Raw genomic sequence first — 16938 nt, forward strand, 5'->3', positions numbered from 1 at the left:
GCATGACAAACTGCTGCTACGCTTGGACCTGTTCAGGTTTTGGAGCTTTTTAAGGAGTTGTTTTGAAGCAGTGATGCTCTTTTCATGTGAATAAAAGGGTTTTTGGAACATGGATTTTCTCGTGTCATGCTTCATTGAGTTGCTAAATTTGTGTGAAAACTCACGCAACCATACAAAGAGGCGTGAAAAGTGCATATCAATGAACTCAATGTCGTTTCTGTTCTAGAAACTGCTTTCACAAGCCTCGGATATTAATATTCCCTAAGATATACAGAATCGACGAATCAAGCTAGAAAGAGCAGCGTGCAGCATAACAAATTTTTGGGAATTTCAGACGAAATAATTTTAAAAAATTACTGCAAAAGAAGGCCAAAAACAAAAAACAAAAAACAAAAAACAAAAAAACAAATAATTAGTTGCAAGCTATGATGGTGGGTTCCAGAGCAGTGGAACTATCCCTATCACACATTTCTGGGCTGATATTTGTAACTCCTTCACCCTACAATTGAAAGGGAGGCAACTTTAGTAATGTGAAAATAACCCAAAAATTACCAAAAATAATAATAGTATCAACTCGGAGAAGGTAACCCAAAAAAAAAGAACAAAAGAAAAAATGTCACAATTTCTAAAATTACGAAGTTACCCACCTTAGCAAGATTTCTGAAAAAGGAGGTGGTGTAGTTCCCTGATGGAAAGAAAGCTTCAATTAGGTCTGCTAGAAGTAGTTGAGGCTGGGACACTGCTCCATCGTACCAGTCTTCAGAGTTCACACAAGAAAAGGACCAAAAAAGAGGAATTTCATCAAAAATTATATAAATAAACTGATGCTTGTAAAGAAAATGACGACGGTTCTGCTGGCTCACCGAGGCTGGCATTGCTTTGAATCCTCTTATCATACCTCCATAGACTTTGATTTGAAAGGAAAGCAAAGCAAGATTGATCATCAATATTAACATTTTGGAGGAAGTTGGACATGTTGTAGTTTGTTGGATCAGAGGTAAAGGTTTCATCAATCACTACATCCACTGTCTACACAAAGAAATTAACATCTGAAATAAGCATAATGGAAATTGGTCACAATTCCTAAATGGAAATGGTGGATCTTTATTGGGTTTAAATTATCATCTGTTTTGGCATAATTAGGATTGGGAAGAAGCAAGGATACTACAATTAATCAAAATCAAATTTGTAATAATCTGGCACTCCACTTGGCTTAGCTTACACATAGAATGGCATGGAATGCTTCCAAGTCATCAGGCGTGGAGATGTTGTAGGAGATTTTGTTGATAGAGTTGTCAACATTCTCTCCACCTGCATCTTCCACCAACTGCATCCAAGTTTGAAAAATATGAAACCCCCTTAACAGACATCTCAAAACACCTTAAATCTTCACTGCTGAGTTATAATTTCAATTTAAATGTCATTTATTTTGCATGCAGACATTGTTTCAAAGTGAAGGAAATTATACAATATGAACTCATTACATCAATCGATCTTAATCAATTGTCTTACAGGTAGCCTCCTCATCCAATTTGCAGACCCCAAGAAAAGGAAAAACACTAGTATTAGGGTCAGCTTGAGCTAAGTCATCATATTCAAGTGCATATGGCCAGAGATTCCAAGTCCAATAAGGATTTTACCTTTAACTTGTATGCATCCTTTGTAAAATACCACACAAACTGCAAAAATGGAAGGAGAAATGTGAAAAACAAGATTGAAACAGAGTAGTACAGCCTACTGTATTTCTTTTTGTGTTTGATTTATCCATTTTCATTGTCAATAGAAAGGATATAGCATAAACCTTCTGACATCTCATACTTTATGTGATATTGAATCAATTGATTGAAATCAGTTGCAGAAGATAAATGGATGAAGGAACAACCATCTTTTTTATGTTTATTTTTTTTTATCCTTTACAAATGTGAAGCAATATACATACAATTCTTGCTGAAAATTAAGTTTTAGCGAACATACATTGTTATCGAACTCCATCCAAGCTACTATTGGTTTGAATGATGTTCTCTTGCTTGCAGCAGCTTTCATCAAGCACATATAGTTCTCTTTAACCTGTAAAACGGTAACTTAAATTTGATGGTTAACAAAATAGCACAATCCTTGGAGTTTTTGTGAAGTAAACCTATCTCTTTAAACTTTTAAGTAAACTACTTGAACATCTTGGTTAAAGAAGAAAAATTTAGTAAGGCATATTGTTGTTCATAGAGGATGTGGTCTACCAAAATATGATTTACTTGGAAAAATGAGCACGCGGGATGCAACAGATTTGCAGTTCCAAATTTTCCCACTTACAGCATCATAAATTTGATTTGCTCTGACTTCTGCATTAGCAAAAGCTCCAAGGTACTTGATCCACTCCGCTCGCTGGGTATAGAAGATGATAAGCCTCAGATACTCATTCAAGCATTTATGTAAACACATGATATACATTAAAAGTGATTATCTCTTGACCCTTATTGAGTATTATTTACCAGAAGTAAAGGCTTAATGACAGTAAATTGGCCCGATCGAGAGTTATCCATAGTGCCTTGGACGGGTGTTAAATTGGCCCCCACAAAACTTCTCATGGCCGGGGCAGGGTTTAGATAAGCCTCTACACACGAGCGTACTAGATTCTCATATAGTTCATGAAATTAAATGACATACTAATTTGTCATACTTAAAAAAGCTCAGCTCAGCCTACTAGGTATTATTTTTTTTATATATAAATAGAAATTATTAGAAAACTAAAATTCTCGTGGCCAATCGATATCAAGGGAGATCATAGCGGGGATACAGCTTGTGAAATAGGTAAGATTGTTGTTGATAGACAATGAATGATGAGCTAGCATACCTGAAGAGGGGTTTCCTCCCCAGTAGGAAGAAAAGTAGCAAAATTGCAAGATTGGGGTTGATCAGTGTTGCTAATGAAATGGGTTTCAAATTGGGTAAGCTGCTGCTGCTCACTCTTGTTCACAAACTCAATCTGTCCCTCGTTGTACAGTTTAAGCACACACTGAGATGCCACGAAGCCTGATGTTATGCCCTTCAAGTTTTCAAGTAATCCCAGAAGCTGTCACCCACAAATATATGTTAGTTAACAATTAAAAATTCGTTAAAAGAGCAAATTATATATCAATGCTCCAGTACTTATAAAAGCCCAGAATTCTGACCTCGAAAAAGGAAACTGCAAATTCAGCAAGAGAAGAAGATCAATCCAGAGAGAAGATAGCGATGTTAGATTAAATGAATCAAGCGTCGAGGAATTCAAACAGAAAATTCATTTATAGATAAAATAGATGTATTATATAATATTAAAATGAATTCACAACTTTTAATAATTATTGAAACATTAGAGTAGTAGTAGTAGTAGTAGTAGTAGTAGTAATGTATGTGTGTACGTACCTGGAAAATAGTCTGTCTCCACCGAATAGTTTGACAATGGGATTACAAATGATTTGATTCTGGTGGTGCAGTATTTGGTCCTCGATGCCATTCTTGAGTTGTTCTGTTGTCAAATAGTTTGACAAGCACTCAGTGCGGCAGCGTTAGCATATCAGTGAGTTTATCAAAGTGCAGCTAAACATGATGACCCCAATTTTATTTTTTTTTGTCCAATCTCCACTGGGGTTAGATTGTCATGTTTAGTTTCTGTCGTTGGATATAAAAGCTTCTTTCATTTTTTTATATATATTATATTATTATAGAAGCTTAAGTTAGTGTCCAGACACTCTTGTCTGTAGAAAAAGACTTACCCAACTCTTCCCATTTATAAGACTTAGCTAGGTTTTACGTGACATTTTATTATTTGTATTCTACTTAAAAATCATTTAAATAATTCTTAATTGATGATTAAAGTATAAGGTTTAAAATTTTAAAACTATTAGCCAAAACATGCCCAGCACAAAAACCCGCCTTGCACTCTGTTTATGCATGGTGCACACAGCTACTCAAAATTCATGCATGACAGACACATTCGAATTTGAGACCCCTTAGTCTGTCCTTTTTTTTTTTCTTTTCTTTTCAAAGTATTCATTTAGCATTCGTTTGGTTCATGGGATAGAATAATATAAATTGATAAATAAAAACTGTCATGTGTTTATGCACGTGGAAAAATAAATGAAATGGGTTTAGCAATCACTCATATGTGGGATAACATAATCTCAGGAGGGATAGGATATCAAAGGGGCAAATTCTATTTGCAACCATATATTTTGCTATTCACAATCACTATAAGAAAAATATTAGATTTCACTATTCGCAACCACATTTATTATTTTCTACAACTATTTTTATTCTAAACATATCCTCCAAACATCATTCCTAAAAAAAGATACTCTACGCGCATCAAATCCTCTTCTTCTTTTTCTTCAGACCATTAGAATTATTTGTTGTATTATTATAATTATAACTTTTGAACATGCATTAAGTTATTTGTAATAATATTTTATTTTAGTATTTGTTGTTAGATTTTATTTAATTTAATTTTATTTAATTTATGACAAAATGTCATAAATTTAATATAAATTTTAAAAAAATAAACATAATTTTATTAGGATTTGTATTTAACTCAAAAAAATTAAAATTAAAGTAACATTAATTAAAAATAAATAAATATAATATTAATCCAAAGATTCGGCCATGATTCAGAATAATTTATATACATCTAGAATAATTTATATACAAAATCATTATATATATATATATGTATATAGTTATAATATATGTATATAATATATTATATATATTTCGGGAGAATGCAATTTTCCCGAACATTCTCCCAAATTCAATTATATAACATATTATATAATTAATATAATGTTATACTATTATGAGAATGTAATTATATAATATATTATATAATAGTATATAATATGTTATATACTATCTATTATCCTCAATTCATGGTTTCGGGAAAAATGGTTTTTCTCGAACTCGTGGGTTCAGAAGAATTGATTTTTCCCGAATCCATAAATTCAGGGTGCTTATCGAACCCTGAGGTTCGGGGTTTCTCGAACACCCAGAAGGCTGGGGTTCAGGGGCATTCCTAGCTGGCATCTCTTAGCCCCCGAACCCTGGGATTTGGGGCATCCCCCAACCCCCAAACCCAGGGTTCGGGGTTTCAAGACGTATTTTTTATTTTTTAATTAATCTTATTTTTTTAATTCATTCGTTGTGTATGTATATATAAATTATGTGATTGAAATAGTGATAAATGTTATAAATTGTGTTGTTTCTTGTCAAAATAAGAATACTCGTTATCTTCTTCGTCAAACTAAACGTAAACATTTGCGAATAATAATCTTCCATCGTTGATAGTAATTGTTGATAGTAACTGATAATTAGTTATGGCGAGGAGAACTGAGCTGAGCAATGTTTGGTGTTGAATAATAATGGCTGCGTAATGTTTGGTGTTGAATAATAATAATTGTGCGATGTTCAGTTGTGGGTGAGTAAAGTGGCTGTGACGATTGTAGTTGAGAAAGTGAGTGCAAGCGCTTGAAGAGTAATGATGGGTCGTTGAGCATCAAATATTTAAATGAAGAACAAATATGAGTTTTATCTCAGGATTTTTTAGGAATACTAAAAGTAGGTTACGGAGAGCAAAAAGTATGGTTATAAATAGAATTTTCTTATCAAATGATAGAATAATGTACAAAATGACCGTTTTGCCCTTAAATATAAATATTAAAAAATATAAAAAAATAATATTCAAAGATTTTAAAAAAAGAGGGATTTTGGTCGTTTTTACACTATCTTGTGTCTATTCCTGTATTAATCAAACAAAAGTTAGAATTAAATGCAGGATATTTTGAGATTATTATTATTCTTAAATCTCAAAAATAAATAACTAGTCATTGATTACTTATCTTGTGATGTACTACTGTTCACGAACCCAACATGATAAAAAGAAAGATTATTGGGATTGGAATGGGTGTTCCCGTGACCTCTCTGGTTGCAGCTCCAAGCAGGCAGTGGGGCACTTTTATTAAATTAATTAATACCCAAACAAGAAAATCCCTCAAAATATATATATCACTACCATCCAAATAGCGAGGATATATAAAAAAGTTTTGTGTCACGTCATTTTAATAATATTTTTACTAATAAACTCTAATTAATGGAGATAGAACCCACAAAATACCGCAAGACTAAAAGAAATTATTATATACCATCATTTTGTATGAAATTATTGCATAAAAATCATAATAGTTTTAAGAAAAATTACCTAAAAAATATCTATCTTCCACATCGTTTTGGATCTTAAACTCTAATTAGGGTTTACAATTTTTCATTTAATTCTAATTTTAGACTACTATTTTACTGCGATTAAGCTAATCTCCCTTTGCGGAGGAGAGGAGAGGAGAGGAGAGGAGGTACCTGGATGAGGAGATAGCTCTTGCCGTCGAAGCCATTCTTGATGACCTTGAAGGTCTGGCCGTAGTAAATATGGAAGTAATCGGCGTCTTCCACCTTCGATATGTTCCCCACTTTCACCGTCGCATCCGCCGCATTTGCAGCGCAGAGCCACCTCCACGCATCCACCGCCAACAACATTCGCACCACAAAACCACACAAAACAGAAGAAGACGACGACAACTTTGCAGGAAGCATGGCGATCGATCGGATGATGGTGAAAGATAAATTAGCCAAACAAACGATGCCTCAAGTAGCACTATACAGAGCTATAGCCTATATATAGCTCCTTCGACGGCATGTACATGTATAATCAATGAATAGCATTGGCATGTGTTGAGATATATAGCTGAAAGATGCCTTTTTTTTTTCTCTTTTCAATCCAAAAGGCGCAGGGCGATGGTGGGGATCGTAGCCCTATCCCTATGACTGCATGTACTGGGCTGTCTGTCTCTCCAGTGTTTCTTAAAAACAATTATTGTGAGTTATCATGCGCGTCTTATAACCTTGTCTTGAGAATCACTGACGCAGCATCTATGATTTTGGGCATTTGCAATAAGGTCTCTGTTTGCTACCAATGATCCAAAAACGGGACCTTATTACAAATTTGCCAAACTACATGGGTTCAAATGCAATTTACTCAGCATTAATGACGCACCAAGTTTCACGCAGAAAAGTAAAAACTACAAAGACCTTGAAACCATAAAGCCCCATAAAATACATTTTTTAATTATAAAAATTTTGTTTACAGAGAACTCACTCAAACTATAAGGGTTCAAATGCAATTTACCCACAAATTATTTCTGACCCGTGAACCAAAATTTATCCAAATTTGTCATCTTCTTCTCAATTCTCATCCCTTAGCTGCCTGCCGTTCCAATATCTCCGCTTCCTCCTATTAGCATCCACCATGTGCCCTGCACCGCCACCCACCACCTCTGTATGTATCTTACTTTTCATTCTTACAGTATATTCCTTACCTAGTTAGGATTATTTTTTATACTTTTTAGCAGGGAATGACATGTTTTGGATTTATATATGATATTTATAATAATAATAATTGTATATAGTATTTTTTATATTTAAAATAATATAATGAAAATCTTTTTATTTTAATATTACATTACTATTTCCTCATATTAATCGTAATTAAAATACCCTTATATATTAAAAATTATTAATTTTAAAAACTATTAAGTTTCTCTTCCTTCTTTTCTATTTCCCTTTTATCCTTCCCTTCTCTGTCACTTTTGACCAGTGTCGGTGATAGTCTTCTCATCTTTCATTTTCGACAAAGTGCAGCAAGCTATTTCTTGATTTTATTGAGCCACAAATGGAGGACTTTTTTTCTCTCATCCCCATATTTTTTTCAAACAGCACATTCATGAGTACTTTTTTTCTCAATTTGGGACCATTTACTAGTCTCGATATCACTAATGTAATTTTTTCACCACTATTAATTTTCCTTTATTATTCATCACCACGGTCGTATCTTGGGCTTTGGCCGACTAGTCATGAGGAGAGATGGGCCTCACCCTAAATCTATACCCCTAAATAAATCATGATATAATTTTTATATAGTGTCTTCAAAAAATTTCAAACTTGAGATCTCATATATGTTCACTTCCTATTTTTACAAATAAAGCCACTTATAGGGTGTTTTCTCTTTATTCTAAGTTCAATGATTCTTTCTTAATTCTTTCTCATTTCTTGACATGAATCCCAATTCTAAAACTAAAGATTGTTAATGTTCAATTATAGAACCCTAGCAATTCTATGAGATTTTGCTATGAAATTGTATTACTCCTTGGGATTTCGACAACTGGTGATGGCCGATAACAGTATATATATATTTTTTAACAACAATTTTAAAATTGAAGACATTTTTGTTATGTCATCTCTCACCTAATGTCTAACTAAACAAAGGGGTACTCATTGCTACTTTCTAAAACCTCAAGTGTGGTCTCTCTAAAATATCCTTTTTATTATTTTGAGTTTTATTTTTATGTTTTAAATTTATTCTCAAAAATCAAAAATATATAAAAAAACTCAAATAAACTAGCAAATGTATAGTGTAAAGTTGAATTTATCCAATATATTCTGTACATAATCATTATAGATCAGATTTAAATTTATCTCTCTTATTAAAATTATGAGATCAAATGACGAAAAAAAAAAAAATCCCAAGTTAAATTTATCCTTTAATAGATTGTACTTCTTATGATCACTTTTTTTTTAAATAAATAATGTAAATATCACGTTAAAAAAGGGGGGAAATATTATTATAAAATATCTCCTGTTTGTTCACAGGCTGCACAGTAAAAAGCTGATAAATCAAAAGAATGGTTGGTGGGCACTAGAAAAGAAAAACTATTGGGATTCGGCCAATGGGAAGGTGCCAGTTGGTAACGGCCGAGCCCTCGATTTCTCAAGAGACAAAAAAGGACCGACGATTCTACTACTAAAAAAGTAGTCGCTTTCATTGTAAAATGGAGGAGTGCGAAAGGACAAAAGTACCCTTCAGATCAATCACTGCATTTTGAGGGCCGCATTTAGCTCATTTTAGTTCAGCCCAATTTTTAAAATTAAAATATTAAAAATAATATAATTTATAATATTTTACAATTCTTAAGTGATTGTTTATGTTTTATTTTTATTTTTTGATGAATAATTATGAGCAAATATTTTTTTTTACAAAAACTTTTAATACACTGTTAATTAGAAATGATAAATCGTTCTCATATTAGTTTATATAATTAATTTGGTAATAAGAATATAAATATATAAAGGGCATCTCTAATTACCTGATGGAGATGACTGAGGGGAAAAAAATAATAATAAAATGCTTGGTCCAAACTTAATTAAATGACATTCCTACTCAGAATCAAGTGATGCATAATCTCATACATATAATTAGATTGTTGTATTAAAGCTTTTAATTAAACTGTCACCGAGATGATAATCTTATTGGAATAGATCATAAAAGTTGCTTTTTATTGGGTTTTTAAGTGATTCTCTGTATGTATTTATTTGATTTTAAATGTGAATAAATTCATAATATTATGATTGAAATCTTGAACCATAAATTCAAAAGCTTAATAAATCCTGCGATTGTCACTTAATTGCCTTTAAAAAGAGCTTTTTCTACAGAACAATTGTCTTAATTACAATTATCTTGACGATAAAAACAAAAATTCTAATATTTGTGACATCATTCTGCATTATTTTCTGATATAAAAAATTCATAAAATTTCAGTTCATGTCCAAATTGCATAGCTTGCTTCACTTGGCAGAATTCGTAAGAAGCATTCTAGATTTAATTAGTTGCCATGAAGCTACATCCAAGTTTATCTCAAGCAAAGAATCCAACTGGTCCTACAAACCAAAAGAAAACATATAATAGTATTTATAATTCTGCGTTAAACCTTCTTCTTCTTCACCATTTATATAGAAATAATCCCATAAAATGAGAAATTAAGGCAGCAGTAACTAGAAGTATATTCAGCAACAACAATAAAAAAATAAAAAAGAAGAAGTATTCCCACTAACCAATCTGTAAAAAGAACTGTATCACCCCCAGTATGAAAAGTTACAATGAAATAATATTCAAGACAGAAATGGATCCAAATTAACTATTAGGGTTATGGCTAGCTTATGCCTTCCCCTACTTTGAAAACTATATGGTTAGTAATTATCAAATAGGATCCATCAAATTAATCAAGGTGCAATGTGGTGCACCCAAATGCCACAAAGAGCCAATGCAATGGTGAGGTAAGGCCAAATCTTGTTCAAAACCATACTTGCAATGCTGCCTCCTATTCTCTCAACATGCACCCTAATCTTCTTCTTGGCCTTGTTCCGCCTGACAGCAACCACTTGATTATGATCTCCATCTTCCCTCATCTTCCTCGTCACCTCAGAGTTGGAGCAATCTTTCTCTCTTATCTTCACAACTTTGCTAGTGATTCCAGGGAAGCTAGGAAAGCTGTATTTGGACATCTCATCACCCTCCAGATTTAACTCTCCCAGGAACAAACAATAAGTCAGTAGAATCGCGACGATGGTGATCGCAGGGCTGGCCATTTTCCTGCTGATCTGCAGCCTGAACTTTTCGAATGAATTTCTTGTACTGGCTTTAGGGTTTGTTAAATATTCAGATGGTTTTTCCGTTGGCTGGGTTATTACTGGGTTTAGATGGACCTTGACAATCTGGGAAGGAACTATCTGGTGGAAGAATGTGTTGGCTACTTGGCGAGTTGAGACGAACATTCCACGGTTCACTTCGATTTTCTCATAGACTTCGAAGTTTGGACTGCTTGAGAAATCATCGCCGTCACCATCATCTAAAAAATTCTCATTTGGGTTGTCGGTGAATCCAACCGGCATATCATTCACTTCTGTGTCACTGAATTTGTTGAAGTTGTTGTGAAGATTGGTTTCTCCTACAAATCGAAGCTTCATTAGTTTTCCAGAATACAACCAAGAAAAAACAGATTTGATATATAACATTGTGATATATAGTTGTATACCTTGTGGTTGATGCCCTTCCCTTCGTTGAAAACTTGAAAAGTTTTCAATTGGAACAGATTTGTAGTCTTCAGAACAGCTCTGCTCCATTAAAGGATACCAATATACATCAGAATTCTAGTGATTGCATGTTAATATAACAATATTAAATTGGTTGCACATGATATGAGTTAGAAAATATTCCATGCAAATGGGGCCGCATTGCAAACCAATCGTGAATTGTCATATATATATATATATATATACACACACACACATTATAAATATATAACAGTGAGTGGGAATAAAATTCTATTTTTACTTTTAAATTTATCAAAGACTACCCACTCTCATGCATTTAAGATCTATATTTACGGTAAGACATGATTGAGTTCCAATGAGAGAAAATTAGTAGTGGCCAATAAATATATACCATGCTTATAGTTTCAAAACTGTTTTTCTGCCCCTTAATATTAAAAATGGAGTACACCGTGTAACCAAAGAAACCCTATATTAATTCTTGAAAAGACAGGAACTTTATAGCCGTGGAACAAGGTGCTGTATTGTAATATAATCCGTGGGAAACGAACAATTGGCATGCAGAAGTAAGTTCTACTTTTGACTTAAAAGAAACTCCATCGACCCGTTATCTGTAGTCTGATCACAAGCAACCTAGCTAGAGTGAGTTAGTACCTTCTCTAGTTCTTTGCCAGACATTCCAACCCATCTCAAGTTCTCCACCATTCTTTCATTTTGGAATTGATCTCCATCGAAACCACCAATCTCTATGGGCCTTGTGTTCTGATCTTCCCATGATTTTTCCATGAATCTTGAAGAAATATTCATGTCGTGATGGATTTGTTGGCTATGAGGTTGAAAGGAAAAATCATCACCACTGGCATAGCTTGCTTCCCATGTTTCTTGATTAATCAGTTGAGACGCCTGAGCAACCGAAAGAATTTCCTGCAAAATGTCTTGTTCATTTGTGTTGCCATGGATGGAATTACTTGGCTGTGGCATTCTCATATCCACAAATCCCCCTTGAGGGAAGTCTTGCACCTCTAATGGCGGCAATGAGAGTCGGTGTTGCAACCTTGCACACTCCAGCGCTATATCAACCTAAATACAAAATATTTTTCATGAGATTTAAGTAATATATCGGAGGCCTCTTTAGTAGATTAGAGAAGTGAGATTTTGGGTCGTGACACAGATGCTATTTTAGTATTTTTATTGATTACCTTGGAATGGGGATAGGAAATGGCTCCATAATTTGGAAATGGTGGATTGGAAATGCCGAATGCATCATCCGATAAGTAGCGCATCCAGTTCTCGTCGCTTGGGCCATGGTTATTGAGCCCCGAGCCATGGAAGATGTTGGGTGAGGGAGTATGATCCATTGGCATTTGATAATCAGAGCTGTCTAGATCATCACATCTTCCTTCGGAATATATGTCCATTCCAGAAGATTGATCGCTTGAAATCTGGTTAGAAGTTGAACCAATATAGTGTTGAATCTGCTGGTCTCCAATATTTGGCCCAGTTGCAGTTTTCTTGAACACCCGGCATAGTGCATATGCATCCTGAAAATTTTTCGACAAATAGTCCTGAGTACTTCAAAGGACGGTCCAATGCACAAGGATGGATCGAGAAATAATCGTATTATATAGTCTATCCTATGAGTACTGCATCTAACTTAAATGCCAGAAGTAGAAAAAATTGAAGTTGTATAAAGATGAAATAGGGTTTCACCTGCAAGCCTGAGGCAGTTTCACACTCTCTTTCGTCTAGTCGGTATTCGTGCATGACCCAATCAGTTCTAGCCCCATGAGGTGCTCTTCCTCTGTAATAAACTAGGGTTTTCTTCATCCCCACAGACCTAGTCTGTGAGTTTACTTTCCGATCTTTCCCTGTGGCCTTCCAATACCCAGCTTTAGTCGCCCGATTAGTCCTGGATCCATTCGGATACTTTCGGTCCCGAGGGCTAAAGAAGTACCACTCCAAATCTTTGCCTGGCAGTAGTGATTTCCCTGTAAAACAGATTAATTTTAATATCATTGAATCACTGGTTAATTAATTATTTACCCTAGAAACTCGATCAAGGAATTCTAGACAGTTCCTTTCTTCTCTTTTTCTGGGTAAAGTTTCAATATTTCTCCAATGATTTGATGGGTTGAGATAGAAACTCAAAAGAAAGGGATGAACATGCATGAATTTTAGTGAAAGAAGTCGGATCTCATGGCAATCATGGAATTTCCTTTTCTTCTGTTGCTTTTTGACTTCAATGTATCGTCTAAGTACGCATCTTTGTGTTTCAATAGGAGCTTGAAAGACGTAGGGACCATGCCCGAGACAAGCCCTTAGCAGTTCTCTTTGAGCATCATAAAGTAAGATCACACAATATATTTTATGCTAAAGCTTGTGCTATTTGACTGTATAAAGCATGTTGAATGTTGATTTGTTACTTCCACATGCATTCTCAACAACCGAACAAAAAGAAGTTTTAGCGTGTCATTTAATCTTTTTGTCATTTAATCTAAAAGATTAAATGAGTTGCTTCTCACACTCATGCAACTTTAACATAAAGGATGAGGAAAAGAACATGCATTGATATGAATCTCTCACGGCCAAGGTTTTTACTATTTGTTGGTAATTATGTATCATAAAAGTTTTATTTATTTATTTTTTTGGGTTGAATTTTGTATATATATATGATGCAGAAACCGCGTATATATCTTGTAGGTTAAATGTTCTTGGTAGGTTTGGAATGATTCTTGATTTATAATTCTTTAAGTTAATTATTTGTATACATGAATGAACATATACATATAATTAATGTGAAAGAGGGAATCGCGGTCTTATATATATGCTTTTCTTTATACCCACTTTATATAATCTTCTGAGTAATGCCTTCCACTCATCACATTATATCTCAAACTTGAATAACAATGGAAGTATTGATCATTTAATTCAAACATTAATTAATGATTCACCATGAATGGATTAAAAATGCTTGAATACGAAGCTTCAGTAATAATTAAGGATAATTAATATCGTACCTGGTAGGTCCCAAGGCTCACACTTGTAGAGATCAACTTCAGGGATGATCTCGAGGTCGATTTTCCGGCCATTGATCTTTCTCTTGAGATAGTAAGCGACAAGTTCCTCGTCGGTGGGGTGGAAACGGAAACCGGGAGGCAATGAAACAGGAGCCATGATCTTCTCTATCTCTTGTGTGTATATAAATATATCCCAAATTACAACTTCTTCTGATCTTCTTCTTCTCTAGTGAATTGAATTGTGAAATTAAGGATTGGAACACCAGCTGGCCTCTTATCCAAAAAGCAAGGAGACCGGCCTTTATGATGAAACAAACTGCACAACAATCAAAGACAAAAACCCTCCAACAGATTAGTCTTTAATTAGTAGTCTGTTTCAAAGTACATACCCAATTGAGAAGTACTAATTCATGAACACGACAACTTATTGCCACTGCAAATCATCCAGCATATGGCTGTACATGTTCTAGAAAAAGTACTTGATGAGTTTAATGAACAGGAAGAGAGAGAGAGAGAGAGAGAGAGAGACCCTGAGAAGAAGAAGATCAAAAGAAGGGGAATGAGGTAGAGAGAAAGGGAGAGGGGTTGAGAGCTTGGAAGGCCTTAAGAAGGGTTTGATGAGAGAGAGAGAGAGAGAGAGAGAGAGAGAGAGAGAAAAGCAATAGGGGGAAAGGGGGGGGAAGGAGGCTGCAGCTAGCCACACCCGGGCCTCAATTTCACTTTAACTTTAAACATATTTTTTGGGCTATATGTGAAAATGAAATAATAAACAATGAAAGGATTCTTGTTATCTTTCTTTCCAAGCTCTCTGGCTGTCTGTTTCTCTCTCTCTCCCTCTGTGTAAGAAATAATATGTGTGTGTGTGGATGTGTGTTTCTTCTTCTCTACCATGAAATGATCCCAAGCTTCAATCTTTGTCCTTTCTCGGAATCTGAGCTCAACGTGGTGACAAGTGATTCCATGCATTACCGACCGTTTTTCCGTTAAGACAAAGGAATATCTATCTTACGTTAACTGCACAAGACAACGAATTGGCGGCTGTCGTGGTCTTCACTTTCTTTATTTTGTGATCATCTATCCAATCAAATCCCTCAATATCATTTTGTTCCTTTCACATGCTAACTCCTTGATTTGCTCCCACTCTAACCGCCGATCGATCTCCCCACAAGAATCACCACCCATTTATTCCTCCCCCCCGCTGCTGCCTTCTTCATTCGTTCGCGTCGTCCTTCACCAGCTAGCTAGCTTCCTAAATTCATTCCCATAATTAAACCCCACCAAATTAACCATATGACCACAGCGCCCATATATATATATAAACAAAAATATATATCTAATTGACTCATATTTATGGGATGCATTTTAGTTGCAAATTTTGTTTTTATTTTTCTAATGTAAATTCTAAATAAAGATGAGCTTTGGTGATATTATAAAAGTTGCCCCCTTGCTTTATTGTAATTAAACAATTATATGTTTAATTTAAGAATTTTATTTTTTCAAATTGTTGTGTTTTTTAAACAAATTAAATATATAAAAAGTATATGAAAAATAGAAAAATTGAGATTGCTTATATAAGACCAATTTATATAATAGAAAAGATATATGCATGAAGTATATATTTTGAAATTTTGATTCCAATAATGAGTATTTATTTAATTTGAACAGATAGAAGTTAAATTGCACAATTAATTAGGGAAATAGAACTTTAAAATCAGTCACTTCAGTTAAATTCTTTTACCTATTTACCATGGAGAATTGAAGAGCTGGGGTGGGTCCAAGAAGTGGTCTTGATGGGGCCAGCTTTTGCCACGTGAAGTAAAGAGTTTCCACGTGGCACCGTGATCGCCTGTGCAGTCTTCTTGTTGGGCCATGTTTTGGTCTTTTTATATATATATTTACATTTTTAAAAAATAAGTAATCATAGTAAACTATATTTTTAAACCTAATTATTCTCCGATTATTCTTAATACACTACTTCTTAATACTTTTTTTTAATAAAAAATTTAATAAAGTAACATTTCTCTTGATGGATCCTTGTCTCTCTCATACTTTTCCTTTTGATCAATCTATCTTTTGGTGCTTTTCCCCTTTTCTGGGTTTTAAGTCCCTTCTATCTCACTACATACCATATATGATATTATTTAATTCTTGCCACATTCAGAATAAGAAAAAAATAAAAGAAAAGTCATGTGGAAGCAAGAAAAACCCAAAATGGTCTAAAGCCTTCTTGAATTAATTATTCAACAAATACTTAATTAATTTATATATTATATTATATTATATGATTTGCTACCTTGGAACTAGCAAAGTGGAAGATTCTTCATCCTTGCTCCCATTGGATAATCCCAGAGAGAAGTACCAACAAATCTCATAACTTTTTGTGTCAACAAAATTAAACCTAAATGCATGGCTACCAAATTCCACAAATTCTGTTCTTTTATATCTGTTTTGTGTTTTATAATTAATCCTTTGAAAGCCAAAGAGATTAATTTGTGTTTTTACTTGCTTGTAATAGTCGATACTCATGCTTAGATCTAACGTCTCAAGTTCAAATTAAATCTTTAGATTGCTAATAAATTATATGAAATAAGAGTTTAAATATAATTTTAAATCACTCTTAACATAATTTTTTTTTAAAATTTATCAGTGTGATAATAGATAATATATTCTATTTTTGATTACGAGAATGTATATATGTATATTTTTTTAGAGAGAAAAATATATAATGGCTAAATCTTGCTAGATTTAAAAAATATATAAAAAAAGACTATTAGAGAAGATAATTATGATGATTTGAAATTAGCCGATGTATATGAAGACAATCCATTAGTGTTTGCATGATGGTATCCACATCCTCGAGACAAGTACATTTTTTTTTGTCTTGAAAAAGTTGGAAAATTAACTAACCAAATTAGATGGAAAAGTTAATCGTTCGTTATATGATAATCAATCATTGAATGCGACC

At 33.8% G+C, this 16938-nt stretch overlaps 2 protein-coding genes across 2 annotated transcripts; both read right to left on the reverse strand.

Moving 5' to 3' along the window:
• Positions 1–217: 217 nt before the first annotated feature.
• Positions 218–6880, reverse strand: LOC127804024 (uncharacterized). Its single transcript, XM_052340731.1, has 11 exons — positions 6376–6880; positions 3400–3502; positions 3168–3181; positions 2849–3067; positions 2308–2379; positions 1975–2067; positions 1641–1679; positions 1223–1327; positions 864–1029; positions 648–757; positions 218–499 (listed from the first exon to the last, which is right to left on the reverse strand). The coding sequence occupies exons 1-11, from the start codon at positions 6607–6609 to the stop codon at positions 413–415; spliced, it is 1242 nt and encodes a 413-aa protein (XP_052196691.1). The 5' UTR covers positions 6610–6880; the 3' UTR covers positions 218–412.
• A 3011-nt stretch (positions 6881–9891) lies between these two features.
• LOC127803310 (NAC domain-containing protein 54) lies at positions 9892–14643 on the reverse strand. Its single transcript, XM_052339434.1, has 7 exons — positions 14503–14643; positions 13974–14289; positions 12667–12944; positions 12156–12497; positions 11611–12036; positions 10941–11019; positions 9892–10853 (listed from the first exon to the last, which is right to left on the reverse strand). The coding sequence occupies exons 2-7, from the start codon at positions 14128–14130 to the stop codon at positions 10129–10131; spliced, it is 2007 nt and encodes a 668-aa protein (XP_052195394.1). The 5' UTR covers positions 14131–14289; positions 14503–14643; the 3' UTR covers positions 9892–10128.
• Between the last annotated feature and the right edge of the window lie 2295 nt (positions 14644–16938).

Source organism: Diospyros lotus, chromosome 6 (genome assembly GCF_014633365.1).
Source record: "Diospyros lotus cultivar Yz01 chromosome 6, ASM1463336v1, whole genome shotgun sequence".
NCBI classification, from domain to species: domain Eukaryota; kingdom Viridiplantae; phylum Streptophyta; class Magnoliopsida; order Ericales; family Ebenaceae; genus Diospyros; species Diospyros lotus.